This window comes from Hemicordylus capensis, chromosome 3, assembly GCF_027244095.1.
Source record: "Hemicordylus capensis ecotype Gifberg chromosome 3, rHemCap1.1.pri, whole genome shotgun sequence".
Lineage (NCBI taxonomy): Eukaryota > Metazoa > Chordata > Lepidosauria > Squamata > Cordylidae > Hemicordylus > Hemicordylus capensis.
Genome location: NC_069659.1, coordinates 66,969,635 through 66,989,210, shown reverse-complemented (window position 1 = coordinate 66,989,210; position 19,576 = coordinate 66,969,635). Strand labels below are relative to the sequence as shown.

The 19,576-nt window shown below is 41.9% G+C and overlaps 2 protein-coding genes across 5 annotated transcripts in view; one reads left to right on the top strand and one right to left on the bottom strand.

Moving 5' to 3' along the window:
• Positions 1–2,406: 2,406 nt before the first annotated feature.
• TIMMDC1 (translocase of inner mitochondrial membrane domain containing 1) lies at positions 2,407–12,890 on the top strand. The gene is made up of 7 exons (XM_053312403.1): positions 2,407–2,911; positions 3,542–3,707; positions 4,699–4,787; positions 6,614–6,681; positions 8,247–8,325; positions 9,150–9,260; positions 12,132–12,890. Exons 1-7 carry the CDS (start codon positions 2,733–2,735, stop codon positions 12,229–12,231), a joined length of 792 nt encoding a protein of 263 aa, XP_053168378.1. The 5' UTR covers positions 2,407–2,732; the 3' UTR covers positions 12,232–12,890.
• Positions 12,891–16,647: 3,757 nt separating this feature from the next.
• Positions 16,648–19,576, bottom strand: part of LOC128350762 (T-lymphocyte activation antigen CD80-like) — a 107,971-nt gene continuing 105,042 nt past the window's right edge. For 3 of the 4 annotated variants that reach the window (XM_053309425.1, XM_053309424.1, XM_053309427.1), the window contains exon 8: positions 16,648–17,790. The gene's annotated coding sequence lies outside the window, so the exon portion shown is untranslated. Of the gene's footprint in view, positions 17,791–19,174; positions 19,473–19,576 lie in introns of those variants that run through there. The other variant, XM_053309426.1, reaches the window with a different exon arrangement.

Genomic DNA, 19,576 nt, shown 5'->3' with positions numbered 1-19,576 from the left:
CATCTCTACATTGTTCCTTGTGACATCTGTGCATAATGCATTTTGCAATAGCAATTATTTTTATAACCAATGCACAACAAGAATGCTCTATACTGTGGTCAGTGAAAGCCATTCTTACCATGAACAGCTGTGCCCTTAAAATGTGAATGCTTAAACTGGTGAAAGCAGACACTAATGTTTCTAAAATTAATTGGGAGCTTATTCATGTTATATTCTGGTGAGGAAGTGCGACATTCAGTAACATAATCATGGCTATCTTTAGAAAGACATAATCATTTCTCAACCACTGTGCTAAATCTGAGATTTCTCAGATGTAGCTGTATCTTCTTTTTGAGGTTTAATTATTCTGAAGGGAAAAGCCACTATGTTCTGTAATGTGAATGCCTTCCCTTCTTTGACCGAGACGGGCTGTATGATGTAGCATAGCCAACCATGAGTGGCTTTAGAATGCATAGATGAAGCATTTGTGCAAATGACTTTTCACAACTTACTGCAGATATTTATTGGTTTCTGTGTTGTTGTTTTAAAAAGGTCGTCTTACTGTTTCAAATGTATCAATATCAGTGAGCAGGATCCAGACTAAGTCAGTCATGACTAAGTCTTATTAATGGGGCTAAAGCTCGCCATGACTAACTTGTCTCACTGATTTTAGTGGTGCTTAGTCATAACTAAGTAGTCTGGAATGGATGCTGCTACCTGGTAGGTAGGTAGGTAGTACCTACTACTGTTCTCAAGTGTGCCTGGCACATCCCACCACGGTGTTCGGTTTTTGGTCTGTTCCAGTTAGAAGTGGCTTGTTCTATTCTGTTCCAGCTTTTACCCTGACTCTGCAGCAAAACCCTTGATGTATAACTGAGACTAGAAGAGTCCTCCAGTTCTGGGGGGGAAACAAAGCAAAATGCATGAGACAGATTGGATTAGAAGAATGGAAGTGATGCCTCCTCCTTGCCGACAGGGCGGCGCTCTCCCATCTCGTTTGCTTGAGTTGAGGAGAGCTCTCTAGTCTCTGGTACCGGCCAAAAAGCCGCGGGGACATCACGGCGCCGGTGTAGTATCACTTCGCCCTATCCATCAACGAGTGGTACACTGTAGGGTTTTCTGACAGGCTAGTGTGTTATTCTCCCCTACCATATCAGATTTCAGTACTTCCTCCTCCTCTTTCCTGATGTTGGGGGCAGTGCAATCGGGACTGGATTCCAGGACTGGAACTGGAGACCTACCTGTGCGTGCAAACAGCAGTGCCTCTGCTGCAACCCCATGCAATGAGAGCTCCTCATCTGCAGATAGGGGGATGTGACAGATGCAGCTAGCAAAACTGCACAGTGGATTAGGCTTGAGTGCTGGACTAGGAATGGGGAGACCAGAGTACAAACTCCCCATTCAGCCATGAGACTTGCTGGGTGACTCTGGGCCACTCATTTCTCTCATAGCCTAACCTACTACCTCACAGGGTTGTTGTGAAGGGAAACTTATGCAGTACACCCCTCTGGCCTCCTTGGAGGAAGAGCGGGGTATAAATGTATTATTAATAATAATCATCATCTTTATAAAACACCTGTGTGGTGAGTAACCAAACATCTAATAGCTGAACCTGTGCTCCTTACCTGCTCATGGGGGACGTGACAGATGCAGCTAGCAAAGCTGCACAGTGGATTAGGCTTGGGCATGCTCCCGCAGCATGAAACACTTGCAGGTCCTGTCCAGATTACTAAACACCTGTTCCCAAAGCACCAATTTTTAAAAATGTTTTAAAGATAACTTTATTTATTTATTTATTTCATTTTATATTGCGCTCTTCTTTCAAGGAGGCCAGAGCGGTGTACTACAAACTTGAGTTTCTCCTCACAACAACCCTGTGAAGTAGGCTAGGCTGAGAGAGAAGTGACTGGCCCAGAGTCACCCAGCTAGTATCATGGCTGAATGGGGATTTGAACTCAGGTCTTCCCGGTCCTAGTCCAACACTCTAACCACAACACCACACTGGCTAAATGACATTGTTCAGAAAAAAATCTGAAACATAATTTTTAACAACGTTTCATGATTTTTAATTTGATAACTAGAGCGGGTTGGTGGAATAGGAGAGGGTGCTGATTCAGGACCTGTTCGTGGAAACAGCAGTGACTCTACCACAGCAGCACACAATGACACTCCTCATCTGCTCATAAAGGGACATGACAGATGCAGTTAACTGTGGAGTACACAAGTCTCTTTACTAATTCTAAAGTTAACATGGGTAAGACCTTCTGACAGGTGTTGGAGAGACTGAGCATGCTCTCTTTTTGCCAGCATTCAAGATGTCAGTCGTTGATAGATTGACATTCAGGGTAAGGGCACTGGCTTCAACCTGAGAGACTGAGCATGCTCCCTTCTTGCTCTCTTGCCAGTTCTCTAGGCCTTTCACAGAAATTAACATTCGTCCTTTTGATGCACTATTGTAGTCATTCTTTTTTATGTTTCAGAGTAATTTTGTTACATAATTGCACATCCAATCACATGTTGTTGTATTTGCAGAATCTGGATTGCATCTCTTTGATATTTTAATCAGAAATGAAAATCTGATAGGGGTTTTGGGCAGAAAACGAAAAGGAGCTTCATTTAACCATACTGAGCATGCTCCAATGCTTTTGAGCATGCTCAGATGCACAGTGTACCACTCGTGGATGGATAGGGCGAAGTGATACTACACCGGCAGTCTTGCCTTTCTCCTCGTGCAGCGCTCGGTAGGCTGGCCAATGGAGCGGCCTGCTGGCGTGTCGGGAGTGCGTGCGCTGCCCGGGGTTTCGGGTGATGGAAGCGGTTCTGCGTCTCCCGCAGTGGCCGCTGCGGAGCCGGGCTCGAAGACCTGGTATGTGGGAAGGCCGCAGCCGCCGGATTCGGGCTGGGAACGGCTCCGGGAGCTCTTCTGCCGAGAGTGAGTAGGAACGAAGCAGCCCACCCGAGACTGGGCAAGAGCGAATATATATTTAAAGAGCCTGCCGGGAACTTGCCCCTCTTGCCCTTGACCCTCCCATAAGTCCGGCTGTAGTTATTATAGGCTCTTACTCTGCGTACACTCTGAGGCTTGAAGACTCGGGGCTAGGATTGAAAACGGGTCCTGGGGCGGAATCTGGCGGGCTCTGAGATCGGGCATCCTGGAGCCTTGGCTCGGATGAAGCTCTCTGTACTCCTGCTCCGCACTAGTCCCAAAGAGGAGGCTGAGTATCTTTTTGATCTGTAGAGATTGTGGGTGTCAACAGACATCCTCAGTCTCTATTGACAATGGCACTGTGGGTCCCAGGGCATGGTCTGCAGCAACCTTGCAAAAGCTATGCAGTTCCGGAGGTCAGTGCCTGAATGGCAGGCTGCCTGAGAACCCCGGTATATGTTGCCTTGAGTTCTAATGAAAAAAAAAAAACACTAGGATAGAAATATAGTAAATAAATAGACATTATCATTCTGATGCTAGACTATGGGATGCAGTGGTACTCTAAATTCATAGAGAAATCTTTATGTTGGACAGTTCCTGGAGATTTAATTTTTATTTAAGTATTTTCTTTGGCAGTGAACTAAATCGCTATCCAGAGGAAACTGTCTATATTTTCAAAGCCTCAGTTACAGCAGGTATTGCTGGCTTCGTCTATGGAGGTATACCTGGTTTTATATATGCCAAGCAACGATATATTGAACGGAGCGATGGAGAGATTTACCACAATCGCATGGATGCTGCGGTACGGATGAATATCTGGCATGATAGAGCATACACTTCTAGAGGCTTCTGATCCCCTTCTTTCGCTAGGAGCCGTTCACTTCATGATTTGCATGTGTGAAAGAACACCACAAGATCAAGCCAGCACTTTCATACTGCCCTAAATAATACTTTTCAGTGGAGGCAGTTCACATATTCAGCTGTGAGTCATGAAATACTGAGAAAGCAAATAATAAAATTGCAAGTTACATGTGTGTCTGTGTGAACTAGCCCTCAGTCCTGGCAAAATCAGAGCCTGATAAATTGTTTTCTGTGCAGGTGTCAAATCCAGTCAGTAAAGGCTCAGGTGGAATATGTGTGCCTAATGGCTCAGCGGGGAAATGACTTGATTAGCAAGCCAGAAGTTGCCAGTTCGAATCCCCACTGGTATGTTCCCCAGACTGTGGGAAACACCTATATTGGGCAGCAGCGATATAGGAAGATGCTGAAAGGCATCATCTCATACTGCGTGGTAGATGGCAATGGTGATCTCCTCCTGTATTCTACCAAGGAAAAACCACAGGGCTTTCTAGGTGCCAGGAGTCGACACCGACTCAACGACATACTTTACTTTTACCAAGCAAATTAATGGAGATATGCAGGACTTGACTAATATTCAGGTAACTAGACATAAGATGACTTTCTGCTTCTAGGCAATTTTGTAGCCTTGACAACATAGCACTTAGCAATAGCACTTACATTTATATACCGCTCTATAGCTGGAAGCTCTCTAAGCGGTTTACAATGATTTAGCATATTGCCCTCCAACATTCTGGGTACTCATTTTACCGACCTCGGAAGACCTTGGACATCTCACTAGTATGCTTGCTTTTGTCATTAATATCAGAAATTAGAGCATGTTTAGAGTAATCTTGAATGGAATGATAATACAGAAAACTTGTAGGCTGACCATGTCTTTTGAAATTGTGCTTTAACATACAAAAAACAAAAAACCCACCTCATTTCTTTCATAGCAATCTGCACACCGTGCAGCCACCAGGGGCTTCATCCGCTATGGCTGGCGTTGGAGCTGGAGAATTGCAAGCTTTGTGACAATATTCAAGTAAGTGTGCCTCCTGCTTGTTGTGAGAGACAGTTGATGTATATTGCCCCTTATATGTTCTCAGGAAGTGGGGGGGAGGTAGATGATTATTGTGTCCCTTGTGTGAGAGGAGAGCTGGTCTAGTGGTAGCAAGCATGACTTTTCCTCTTAGCTAAGTAGGGTCTGCCCTGGTTGCATATGAAAGGGAGACTAGAAGTGTGAGCACTGTAAGATATTCCCCTTAGGAGATGGAGCCGCTCTGGGAAGAGCATCTAGGTTCCAAGTTCTGTCTCTGGCTTCTCCAAGATAGGGCTGAGAGAGATTCCTGCCTGCAACCTTGGAGAAGCCGCTGCCAGTCTGTGAAGACAATATTGAGCTAAATGGACCAGACTATGGGAAACACCTATATCAGGCAGCAGAAACCTTGGAGAAAGGTGGAGAATAGGCTGGGAAACATACCAGCAGGGATTCGAACCAGCAACCTCTTGCTCCCTAGGCAAGTTACTTGGCTTGCATTCTGGGATCATGTCTACTTCTTCTCAGAATGTTGCTAGTAATTCTGTGAAATCACAGCAGTCCAACTAATGGTAATTCTCAGATAGGCAGAAAAATATTTTTTCAATTTATATTTTTAAGCTACTTAAAGTTCTGACTCACCTTGTTGACATTAACCAAGAATCATGTTTAAATATAAGGTGATGTCCCTTGATCAATAACTTTTGTTATATAAAATCTTTGTGAACATTTTGGTTGAAAATGAAATATACATATTCTTCATAGCCATGGGTCCAGGATACTTAAGAGAGGGCCTTCTTTGTCATGAACCCTTTCGCCTATTAAGATCATCCAAAGAAGTCTGGTTACAGTTGCCTCTGGCTTGTTTGGTGGGGACTTGGGACCGGACCTTCTCTGTGGGTGCCCTAGGGTTTTGGAATATGCCCCCTGTTGAAATAAGAGCATGTCCTTTGTTTGCTTCTAGGAAGACCCTCAAGACGCACCTGTTTTCTTAGGCTTTTAACTGAAATTAACTTTAAACGTTTTTATCTTTTGAGATTGTTTTTACTTTTTATTTTGTGAAATTTTAATTTTTTACTTTGGTTTTTTGTTTTAAATTCTATACACTGCCTAGAGATGTACATATTGGGTGGTATTAAAATATGATAAAATATTTAACCATAATTAAAAATGATCATTATATTTCAGTAGATTGCTAATGCAATATTAGTGTCTATGTGTCATTTTGTATTTTTGATATGCAGCTGCTTCTATACCAAAAATACAGATGTAGGCTTTTATGCATTTTTGAATTGGATATATATTTCCATGATTAAAGCTCTGTTTATTTAAAACTCAGTGTTATCTATTATTATTTTTCTATGTAAATTGCTTTGAGAACTTTTTAATTGAAAAGCAGTATATAATAACGAATTGTCATAATCTTCTGAGTTTGCTGAAGCTTTCCTAACAAACACTGTAAATAGCATGCCCGCTATCCAGACATCTGAAGTCTGGTTTGTACATAACATTTTCTACATTTAGAAAAAATGTGTAAGCATCACTTCACTTGTGAAATGTTATGCATATGCTTGTTTTGCCAGGAGCACATAAACTGGACATATGCATTTTCCATATATTATGTCTGAACTATACGAAGTGTGACAAAGTCACTTGTGAAGCAGTTCTAGCTATCCAAGTGTTCTTGCCATCTCTCCCCCATTTGACAAGATGCAAGTATTTGTAGTCAGGACTTGGCTGGTCATCATTTGGGCCTTCAGAAATTCTAATTCTTTTTCCTCTGGTTGGTGATTTCTCTTGCTAACCCTTGTATTTGTTCCTCTCTCTGATAGTATAGCAAGCATTGGTCTGTCTGTGTACCGTGATAAAATCACCCTGGGTAACTTCGTTGTTGCAGGAGGTGAGACTCTTCTGTTTTGGATATGTTTGTTTTGAATGAAATTGGGAATTTGGTTTGAAAAGATTAGAACAAGAACAAGCAGTAGAACTCTGCACCTTTATCAAGTTTAATGTTTTAATCTTGATTATATATTTAGTTGCACAGTAATGTGTGTTTTGTTTGAAAAATACATGTAAACCTGAGGAAATCTTTGCAATTGGTGCCTTTGTTAATTACATTTTCTTAGAAGTGTGACCGGCTGATTCCAGAGAACCTTATTTCCAAATAAACCAAGAATAGAACAAACAGAAATAAAAAAGCAAGATAAAGTAGCAGACGATATCAGACAACCCTGAAACTGGAGACTTAGTTAAAACTAGTTTTAACACGCTTCTTGAAAAAGGAGAGAGTTCTCAAGTTCTATTTTAAACTCACCACGGAAGGACCCTGATGAAGCACCTTTGGGAGAGCATCCCAAAGACAGGAGGCCATTACTGAAAAGGCCTTGTCTCTGGTCCCTGCCAGTTGCATCTGAATCAGTGGCAGGGTCGAGAGCTGAGCCTGCGACTAAATAAATAGTAATGTTGTTCTCATGACCAAATGGGGAGGGTGCAGAAGGGAAGGCAGGCAGGCACATACCCTCCTGCTTCCACATGACGCGCGCCTCCTTGGGGCTCTGCCACTTGAGCAGAGCCCCACATGAGCAGCACAGCAGCGAGCTCCAGACCACAGACGGGCCACGGGAAACTCATGCTGGGTTTATTTACATAGGAGAAACAGGAAACTGGGTTTATTTACATAGGGGAAACAGGAAGACATCTGGCCACCCAAGTCAAAGCAGATTCTAAATACATAAACAGGGGGAAACCATGGTTGATACATATGAAAAATAAACATAATGGAATAACAATGCCTCTCAAAGTAAGCATTTTAGAATCTGAATGTTGTACACTTGAAAAGAAGCACAGCGCCAGCAGGGGGAAATGTGGCGTGGTGGTGGTGGTAAGAGCACTCTCCATGCTCCTTAAAGGTTAACACACACACCCCCGCCGCTGCTGGACCGCCAAACCGCTTCGTGAACATCCCTACTAGGAAGGGGTTTGTTCTCCTATCTCATTTTTTTCACCAGAGGAGCTGATCTGGGCTACCCGGGGACAGAGCTTCTGACTCAGGACGGCTTCCACTGCTGCAGATGACCAGAGTTACCTGGGTTGAAGAGGTTTAACCGAGGTAGCTCTGGTTGTGAGAATGACCTTAATGTGGACATCATGCAAGCATACTGCCCTGAGACCTTGGGTTAGGGTGGTATAAAAATGTGCTAAATAAACAAATAAATAAATAAAATTTGCATTGGTGTTTAAAGTGCAGCCTCCACACTCCATGTATTTGCTGCAGGAAACACTGGTGCTTGTCGCACCAATAGTAATATTTGGAGCTGCCTGTAATTGAATATTTGATGTCCAGTGCTGGAGCCACAGCTCACAACGTGGGGCAGAGGAGACAGCAGGAATGGCGGAGCAGTTCTCTCAGTGTTGTGACTAAAATGGCCGGGAAACCTCCTTTTCATGATATGGTTTTATTTTCAGCTTGTACAGGATGCTTGTTCAGAATACACTTGGGCTTGGGAGGCTTGGCCGGAGGCAGCATTTTTGGAGCCTTGTTGGGGTAGGTTTTTAAAATGTGTGCATGTCTATATGCACCTGCACGAATAATCAGAGTCAAACATGACATGTTTCACTAGGCATGATAGCTTTCAGATATCGCCCCAAGTTAAAAGATGAATCTTAGTGGAATTGTATCCCTCTTCTTTTATTGGGGATACTGATTTTCCTCCTTCCGCTTGCTGTATGGTTTTGCTTCACCTGATAATTCAACTTCTTTAGTGGAAACTGATTTTTCTTTGTATATGAATATTAAATGTGCAGAGATGGATTTTCTTTAAAATAAAAATTTGCTGCTGATTGCTGTGATGGCCCAATTGTTAATTTGGAGGATGTTATTTCCCTCTTTGCTCCTAGTTTCCTACTCAGTTACCTACTCAGCCTACACTGTTAAAGGTTTAGTGGTGGTAGGTTTGGCACTTAGGGCTCCTGTTTAAGGGGAAAGATTATGAAATGGACAGCTGATCAATTATATTCCCTACTAGCAAAAGGCTCAAAAATAAAATAAGAGGGTTCTGGGTTCTTTTTTCTTTTTTAGGTCTAGGATGTTCTGATGGTTTTGATATATGTTGAATGGGTGGTAAATTGTTTTGATAAAAATACTATATTAAGGACAGGACAAATGTTCTTTACTATTTATAGTTGACTTGGATGTTTGTGAGGTTGAGCTCAATTTTCGAATTGCTTTTTAAAAGGAAGTGGGTTAGTTCAAGGGGTGGGGGGGTTTGCAAGAACTGGCTGCAATTATGTGACTGCCCCCCTCGTAATTACTGTCACCATTAAAGTGCTCCGCGTGACTTCTCTTATTCTTGTGTTGTCTTCCTACAGAGTCCCTGTAGGAGGGTTACTAATGGCAGTGCAACGTCTTGCTGGTGAAACCTTGCTAGAGAGGAGAAAACGGGAGAGAAGAGAGTTCTATGAGCAGAAATTGGCAGAATGGTAAGGAAACAGTGCTGTTTCACTCTTAATGGTTAGATGTGGCACTGGGCCAGGATGGATCCCATCCAGTGATTCCAGCTTTGTTACTTTCTTAGCCTAGTTCTGGATACAGGGAAAGGAACTTCTATATCTCAGTCACCTCGTCTTGCAGAATGCCACATAGTGATTCAGACTTCTGTCACTCGTGACTTGTTGCTCTTGCCAAAAGGACCTCTCTCTTGACATTGGCCATAGATCTTTAGGTCAGTTTTGAATTTTTTTTCTGGTTCGAAATCTTCTGGAGCATTTGTTGAAACGAATTAGCAGCTACAGAAAGGCAATCAATGAGAAAAGCCTATGACTTATTTGTAGGATTTTCTTTCAAAATCTATTCTAGAGCATTTAACACAATCAGAAAATGCCATTTTTATTAAATGTATAGTCTTCATCTTCTGGGCTACAACTGTTTTCCCAGTGATTTGCACTTTCCTGAAGTGGCTAAGGGTGTGGCTAATTTAAATTATGAGGGTCAGCACAAAAATTGCATTTCATTGAGCTATCAGTTATGTTCCTTTTATTCTGTCCCCTTTATTTTCCAGCCTCTTCCCTACATTTTCCTTAATGCCTCACTTCCCTTTGATACAGTTGTTTAAAAACTTTATCTCCTCCATTCCTTTTTCCTTCTCTGAATTAAAACGAAACAGAGATTAATATGAAAATTGCAAACTGCCTTCCATAGCAGCAGGAAGGAATCCTGCTCCCCGCCCCCACCCGCATATAGATCATATATTACAAATTATCCGATTCACCTGATCTTGTCATTTCCAAGCCCACTGAATCCTCTTGCATAATGTTCAAAAGATACAAACCAGCCACCATCAAAAGGGTGTAGCTCTCTGTAGCCATGTGCAAAACAGCTGTCTCTTGAAGGAATGCTGGGATAGTTCGTGCCACCGTTTCATTCAGGACTCGGAGTTGGTGTCTCTAGAACTTTCTCTTTAACACCAGATGTTTTTTGCCCTAATGACTGGATCAATGAGATGGAATCCAGAGGTGTTGCCACTGCTGTTGTTATGCCACCCATGTATGTGGCACCATCACCAAGAATGAGAGGACCAGTTATATATCATGCATCTATTATCGGGTGGTGGTTCTTTTTCCCCCACATTGTAAAATAATTAGCCTCCACTAGACATGTGAGTATATAGCTTTGAGCTCTCTAAACACACTCTTTGGGTGTGTCTGTGTAGAGAGAGGAGATACATATTGAGGCTCTCCACATGAGCAGTGTGGAGAGCCTGCAGGGATTGTGCGGGGATAGCAGGCTTGACCTGCTATCCCTGAACACGAGCAGTCTGCTCTCCCTGGGCAACCAGATCGGCCACCCACGCGGTTACCGGTTCCGTCATGGAGCCGGTAGGGATGGCAGGGATTGAGGACCGTGCGGCCCCTGGAAATCCCAGCATAGCCCTTGTGAGTGAGTTGGGCATTCTGGGGGGACCCCTGACGCTGGGAGGCTTGTTGCAGCCTCCTGGCCGGGGGTCTATTGACAAATCTGTGCACTGCGGTATCTCACAATCCAGAAAACAGGGTTAGTGGAGCATTCGCTCCGCTAACCTCATTTAAAGGGAGGGCTACTTTGGCAGGCTAGCTGCCGTTGAACCACCAGGCTCGCTCACGTGCCTGGTGGTTCTCACAATGGGGGAAAACCGGGCTGGGCTCCCTTAGCCCAGTTTCCCCCCCATCGGGAGAATAGCCTCATTGTATTACTACGAACTTCACTGAAGTCAAGGAACCTCATGCCAATCCTACATTTAATAGTGTTCAGTCAACTTTAATATCATATGTGGCATAATTTATTCTATGTAGTCAGGTAAGCACGCTTTGTTTCTTTTGGCTTTTGTATGTCTTGGCATGTCTGTTCAAGTCAAGAGATAGAGCATCAGGTGTTAATGATGATGTAATTCAACACTTCATGTGCTATCCAGGCCCAACATATTTTTGCTTAAGTATAGCAGCCTTAGCATTGGATCAAATGTCCTGGGTCACTGAAATGTTCTTCCACTGCTTTTTATGTATTATCATATTCAATATGCTGTTTATATCCATTCATTCTGCTCTGTAGTGACTGTCCTATGCTAGCCATAGATGGACGTTGTTGGCAGGTGATGGCATTTTTCCTATTGGAGGATGTGCAGGTGAATAAGCCCTTTACAGTTGGGCTGATATTGCTGATATTGATAATTAATAAGAATTAATAATCTTGTATTAATTTGAGGCAATTCCTGTAACCATGTTTACAGACTAGATGTATGGGTGTAATTAGTTTAGTAAAGAGCTTGATTCCTACATGATGTGTGTCTTCTGACTGGCAGCCTTTTCACCTTGGTTGGGGATTTATCTATAAGTAAGGGCCAGCTTATAGATATGAATGTCGAGGCCTTTGAAAGACTTTTCTTTTCCATAATGGGAAGTATAGCACTAATGATACACCAGAAAGCAGTGGATTGGCTTTTGACTTTTTGACCCTAACCCCTGCTAACTGGGCAAAGAGGCAACTTTTACCATGGTGATTCTCTTTATTTAGCAGGGGGAGAGTAACTGGCCCTATCCACCCCCAGCACAGTACTTCCAGTGACTGTTGCTGGTGTGTGTCCTATGTTTCTTTTTAGAATGTGAGCCCTTTGGGGACAGGGAGCCATCTTATTTGTTTTATTTCTCTTTGTAAACTGCCCTGAGCCATTTTTGGAAGGGCGGTATAGAAATTGAATTATTCATCATCATCATCATCATCATCATCATCTGACTGTGTAAACAAGAAATAATAAAAGAAATATGATGTGCAGATTTTTTGTTTTTAAAAAAGTGGAACAATTTTTGTGTCTGTTTTAGGAATACCAGCCTTAGCATCACTGAGAATATCTCAAAAGAAATAAATGATGCCCTTCAGGAAGAACCTGGTGAGAGAGATGCTGAAAAGATCCAGAACTGACTAAATCTTCCTTCTGATCCTGATTAATAAGTGGACAGGAACCAGCTTAGTGCCATGAACTGGGCATCTAACATCTTATGTCAACAGATGCTGTGTTAAGGTTTCCCCCATACCCTGCTGCCTAGAGCACTATGAACTTTTCCAAGAAGAACTCCAAGATTTGGTCAGATACACTTCAGGGAATGGAAAGTTCATTTTCAAATGAGGGTTAGTTACTTTTTTAGCAGGAAAAGAAAGAGCTTGAATGTCCCTATGGATACATTGGTGAAATAAAATACTCAGAACAGTCACAAGTACAGAAGTCACTTTTGCTGGAATAACTGATGAGGTGGGTTTATTGAATAGATCTTCAGTTATAACCAAGAGGATTAATTGTTGTATTAATTAGAGGCAATTCCTGAACCTCTAAATCCAGGAATAATGTTGGATGAAGCACCCTACTTCTCTTCAGTGCTACAGATCCAGAGAACATTTTGAGATAAAATAAGGTCACGGTTCAACACAATCTAGCCTTCACTAATCTGTGCTACTTGGTATTTTCAAGGCAAATGTCACTGATTAAATAAATACTGTGAGCGTGTGTCTAAAGAGATCCATTCTTACAGCATGATAATCTCATGAGCAGGGCAGATTGTGCAAATAAAACAAATTTACATGTTTTTAACTTGCATATTCATGTTCTATCCAGATTCAGGTTTTCAAAGAATATGAAGTTTCTTGACATTATCTTGGGGTAGGGAAAGAGGGAAGGCAATGGTTAATAGAGCTGCTAGCTGCCCTGGGGGCACTATAGAGCCACATGCTGGATTATAAATCTATACATCAGTGAATAGATGGACTGTGTGTTCTGGGATGAAGGTCTCAAATTAATAACCATGGGGCTGTAAACAAACATGCAGGATATCAATTTAGTTGCCTACAAATAATTAAACGTCCTTTTCAAGCCCACACAGTCTGAAAATATCCAGTTCTGTTTTAAGGCAGTGCTAAAAGGCAATGCTTTTTAATATCTACATGAAACCACTGGGTGAGGTCATCAGCAGATTTGGTGTTGGGTGTTATCAGTATGCTGATGATACCCAAATCTACTTCTCCTTTTCATCTTCAGGAAATGGCACTCATTCCCTAGATGCCTGCCTACAGGCAGTAATGGGCTGGAAGAGGGAGAACAAATTGAAGCTGAATCTAAGCAAGACGGAGATGCTCATTATGGGGGCTCAGAATCTGAGGGGTGAGTGAGATTTTCCTGAGCTGGATGGGTTTATACTTCCCCAAAAGGAGCAGATGCGTAGCTTGGGAGTTCTCCTGGACCCAGGCCTCACCCTGGTATCTCAGGTGAAGACCACGGCCAGGAGTGCTTTCTGTCAGCTTCGGCTGATTCGACAGCTGCGGCCATTCCTCGAAGAGGATGACCTCAAAACAGTGGTGCATCAGCTGGTACCCACCCGGCTTGACTACTGCAATGCGTTCTACATGGGCTGCCTTTGTAAGTAGTCTGGAAACTTCAGTTAGTTCAGAATGCGGTAGCCAGATTGGTCTCTTGAGGCAACCTGGAGACACCATATCATGCCTGTTTTGAAACAGTTGCACTGGCTGCCGATACATTTCCGGGCAAAATACAAAGTGCTGATTATTACCTTTAATGTCCTGAACGGCTTAGGTCTGAGTTATCTAAAAGAGCACCTTCTTCTACATGATCCCCACTGCATATTAAGGTCATCTGAGGAGGTCCATCTCCAGTTACCATCGGTTTCCCTGGTGACGACGCAGAGGCAGGCCTTCTCTGTAGCTGCTCCTGGGCTGTGGAATGCACTCCCGGCAGAAATTCGTAATTTGATATCATTGCTGTCCTTCAGTAGAGCCCTTAAAACCTATCTGTTTTGCCTGGTCTTCCAGGGTTTTAAATGATTAACTGTTTTAAATTGTTGCCCTGATTTCCAGGGTTTTTAGCTGTTTAATTGGTTTTATTGCATTTTAATAGTTTGATTTTAATTGTTAATTTGTTTTAATTGTTTTTATCATACTTATTTACATATAAACCACCCTGAGCCATTTTGGAAGGGCAGTATACAAATCTAATAAATAAATAAAATAATAAATAAATAATGACATTTCCAGCATTGTAGACCAAACTGAGACTCTGCAGTCAGTAATAATTCTACACTGAAAGGGCTAAATTTCTGTGAGTTGTGAAAGTCTTTGGCAACTGGATACACAAGTTTACATGGTAGTTGGAATATCATAAAAATGTACTGCTTTTTATGATCACCACATTCCCTATTCTTGTGGTCGGCTATGTGTGGTCTTCTGCCCAACTCCTACTATACGTGTGGTAAAATGCCCCTCTGAACCGTTGACCAGTAATAATAATAATATTTATTATGGACATAGGCCAGCATAAAGTATAAGGGTGGTTACATGTTAAAAGTGATAGTAGATAAAAAGCGATTACATATAAAAATGGTACATATTAATACTAAAGGGACTAAAAATAACAATTGACCAGTACAAGTATTCCAGGTCATCTTACATGGAGATATGTAAATTGAAGGCCGGCGTGTGCGGTGAATGGTTCAGCTGACCTACTTCTCACAAACATGGTTGTGGAGGGAAACAACACAGTCAGTCTGATTTTGGTTTGCTAATTGGCTCTTGGGGAATTGTGCTTATTGAGCTTTTCCATGCTCATGTTTTCAGCCAACTCCTTTTTTGCACAGAGGAAAATGATAATAAAAGAGAGTATATAATTCAGAAAGGTAACATTAATCCCAAATAAAAATGCTAACCTAAAAGCAGTTTACTTAGCTCAGGTATTAGACTGGGAAGCCTTGTGGGCACTTTGTGTACATTTCACTAAAAAGCAAGACCAGGCACAATTTTGTGTTATGCTTTTTGAAAAATGCAAGATGAAAATGTATAGTTTCATCTGCATTAAAAATATATATTTAAAAACCCAGCTTCAGCCTTAATTCAAAACACCATAAAATTATGATATGGTTTGGTAGAAAAAGCTAATGCTATAGTATATTTTGGCTTGGTGTATGAGTTTTTACTTAAGTCAAGAATTGGACATGGGAGATATGGCCTTAGAATATATTTTGTTAAAAAGAGGAATATATTTCGGGGTTTGCAAGAAAACTTGGGGTTGCTTCAAACATACAGGACTGAAATAAATAGAAACGGTGACATGATTTCATTGAGGGGAGAGGTAGTGGTTGATTGGAAGAACATAAGAACAGCCCTGCTGGATCAGGCCTAAGGCCCATCTAGTCCAGCATCCTATTTCACGCAGTGGCCCACCAGATGCCACTGGAAGCCACAGGCAGGAGTTGAGGGCATGCCCTCTCTCCTGCCATTACTCCCCTGCAACTGGTACTCAGAGGCATCCTGCCCTTGAGGCTCGAGATGGCCTAAAGCCCACCGACTAGTAGCTGTTGATAGACCTCTCCTCCATGAACTTATCCAAACCCTTCTTAAAGCCATCCAGGTTGTTGGCTCTCACCACATCTTGTGTTAGAGAATTCCACAAGTTGATTATGCGTTGTGTGAAAAATTAGTATTATGTGAGAGGGAGAAGAATTTCTATCCACTTTCTCCACACCATGCATGATTTTATAGACCTCTTATGTCTCCCCGCAATTGTCTTTTTTTCTAAACTAAAAAGCCCCAGGTGTTGTAGCCTTGCCTCATAAGGAAGGTGCTCTAGGCCCCTGATAATCCTGGTTGCCCTCCTCTGCACCTTTTCCAGTTCTACAATGTCCTTCTTTAGGTGTGGTGACCAGAATTGTATGCAGTACTCCTAGTGTGGGCGCACCATGGTTTTGTATAGGGGCATTATAATAGGGATGTGCACAAACCGGTTCGGAGGTCATGTTGGAGGGTGGGGAATTAAAGGTGGTGAAGTGTCATGACTGGGTTTGTACTACCTACTTTCTTCAATGGAACAGATCCCTCAACAATCAAAGAGTGATAGTTTACAGCCTGTTTACATCATTGCTGCAATTTGGGATTTATTTTCATGGTCGTGGAGTGCAGTATAGTCCTGCACATATTTACTCAGAAATAAGTTTCATTGTACTCAACAGGATTTACTTCTAGGGAACTGTGTATAGGATTCATTTTCTAACAGCCTTAGAAGATGAAATTAGTTGAGCCATTAACTCAGTCCTGAGTGAAGTGACTACATAAACAATGCTAGCAGGGATAGTTTCTTTGTTCAGGACAGAGAATCTTCCCTAAAAGAATATTCTACAGTAACCTGTCAATTGGCTGAGAGTAACTGAGGGTGGATTAGCGAGACACTCTTGAAACCGTTTGCTCTAGCTAGGGTGGTGTTGGTTTGCCTTAATACTGTACTTGAAACATTCTTGAAATTGTTGGCTGTATAAGAGAGTCTACAAAAGCAAGGAAATACAGTTCATAAGAACTCATAAAAGTTTAATGGAGAGGAGAATATCAACATTGGAGCACCAATGAAACTGGTTTAAGTACTTGTGGAAAAATCATATTCCCACTCCAAACCCATTTGTAATTCTAGATGGACAAGGTTGTGAGGATTTGCGGCCTAAACTCTTGTATGTTTAGTGAACATCTACAGGGAGTTAAAAGTTCAAATTACTCAATATCTCTTGAACAATTTAAAGCCCTCTCTTTTATTTCTTCAGCTTATCTCCACTGCTGTGCCATCTAGCTCCTCTGCCCACTTGCCCGCCCAATCTTCATAAGCCTTGGCTTGTCATTTAGCATTTTCTCCTTCCATTGTCTGTCATAAGTATCCTCTTCAACCAAGAGGGCATGAGTCAACTGAGTTTGACGTGTGGAAGCTCACTGATATCCTGATATTACATTAAAGCTTATACATACTATTGAAGCTTATTACAGCAATACAAATTAATATTAAAAATATTCATGTGGCCAATGAGGAAACCATATTTGCTACCCTTATACTTGTCCCTCTGGAATGGCCATAGCAACAGGATTAATAAAGCTATAAGTTATATCCTCTTTTCTTGGTGATAACGAAAGATAGACACAAGAGGGATAAAATGTGCTGCATTTAAAGGACCTGCCTAGGAGTTTCCAAAATGAGAAACCACTCTTTCCCTACATAGCAGGTGAGTGTACTTTTTCCTTTGGATATGTCTTATCCAATAATAGACCCATACTGGTATCTTTTAGTCTTCTGTTGCCAACTTCATGGAATGGCTATGTATTATGAGAAAATATCTTCACTACATTAAACACACACCCTTACTGAGGACTTTGTAACAATGAGACTGACGACCAGTTCAGCAAGGATTAATGTGGCTTTGAACTAACTGGAGCGCTCCAGGAGCTGTCCTTACAGATTGAAAAGCCCAGTATCCCATTGCGGGTATTGCCAGCTTCATCATTTCTTCATGTTCCACATACAGCCTCATAAGGTGAGCCTTTATAAAAGCACTGCAGTCCTCTTATGAATTTTCCCCTTTTTATATCCAGCTGAGCTTAACTTCTTCAGCTTCTGTCAACAAATGAGTCTGCGGAGCTAGTGCTGGTGCCCAGCACAGAAGAGATGATCTGGGGACACAAAAATACTGTGTAAAATACACATGTACAATGACAAACCCAGGAGATCCAACTTCCCACCATGGTGTCTGTGGTCTATACATGCAGGAGAAGGAGGTGGTAGGGTAGATTTCAGACCATCAGGTGGGGGTTACGATTGTTAAATGCTATTCTAGGTTTTTTAAAAAAAATCATTGCAATCATTTTCTAAAGAAAAAAAGGACAGCAGGGAGCACTGTCTTCACATAGGGATGCATTCAAAAATGTGATATACTAGCTGCATTCTAAAGTGGAGCAATCCACTTTACTACTTCACCCCCATGTACTTCTGCAAAGAACAAGGATCACTCCTATTGTTTTAAAGACTGGGGCAAATAGATACAGGAGAAACAAAAGGAAGTACTTCTTCCTGTAAAGCATAGTTAACTTACTCATTTTGGTTCCACAAGATACAATGACCATTAGCTTTGATATGAACAGAAAGTTAGATAACTTAATGGAAGTTAGTTTTATCAGCAGGTATCAGCTAAAAGGGTTAAGAATGGAACTTTCAGGTTCAGGTGCAGAATATCTCTGATTATCAGGTTCAGAAGACAAACAGCAAGTGGGGGCTATCTCATTATCATGCCTTTGCTTTTCCAGAGGCATCTTCTAGAACCAACCAAAATGGTGGATTAAGCAGACCTTTGGTCTGATCCAGCAAGACAGTTCTTATTTTCTGTGTTTAGATACCATGGTAAGGGATTTCAATCCACATTATTGTTATGGGAAATGGCTAAGGATGTACATACTCGAGGTTTCCCCCACAGGTTACATATGTCTTGGGAACACCTGCTGTAGTCTGTTTTATCCAACCAACTTAATTCATGAAGGAGAAAGTTGGACTTCCTCCTCCTGAGTAGTTCTTCTGGTAAGCAGGCATCTATCCAGCTGTTTCAAGCAAAAAACTTGGGAGAAATACATCTAAGATATAGTGGCCAGATTGCAATGATTTTATGATGTTTTTAATGGTTAATCATTGTTTTATACTTTATAATTTTTGGTTTAATTATTAACTGATTTTAATGGTGTTTTTAATGTAAACTGCCCTGAGCCTTTTGGAAGGGCGGTATAAAAGTTTTAATAATAATAATAATAATAATAATAATAATAATACGTTGAGAGGTACAACACAGGCAGAACTCAATCTCCCCTTTAGCGGTAGCAAGCATGAATTGTCTCATTTGCTAAGCAGGGTCTTCCCTGGTTTGCATTTGGATGGGCAACTACATGCGAGTGCAAAGATATTCCCCTTAGGGATGGAGCCATAGCTCAGTGGAAGAGCATCTGCATGTTTGCATACAGATGGTCCCAGGTTCAATCCCTAGCAGCTCCAGATAAGGCTGGGAAAGATGGCTGCCAGTCAGTGCAGACATTAGTGTTCTAGATGGACAGTATAAGGCAGCTCCCTATGTGCCAGTGAACAACACGTCTTGTGATCCATGTCTGGGAGGTAGCACAAGGGAAAGAGGGATTCTTAACTCTTTCCTCTGAAGCTGCTTTTCTGCTGAGAATTGCTCCTCTCCCAAGCTGCTTTTATCCCAGCTGGGAAAGATACATTACTTATCCCTCTGAAGAGTAACATGCTCAGGTTTCCAGAATCCAGGGCGGCCCCAGTCTGCCACTCTCAGGCTCCTTTCAGCTTCCCATCAGTGCTTGAATTATGGAAGAAAAGGTAGGAGGATCCTTAATGAATTCCACAAGCCTCACCCACTGACCCCCCTCCCCAATTTTAGTTAAATCATGGCCTGCATAACCT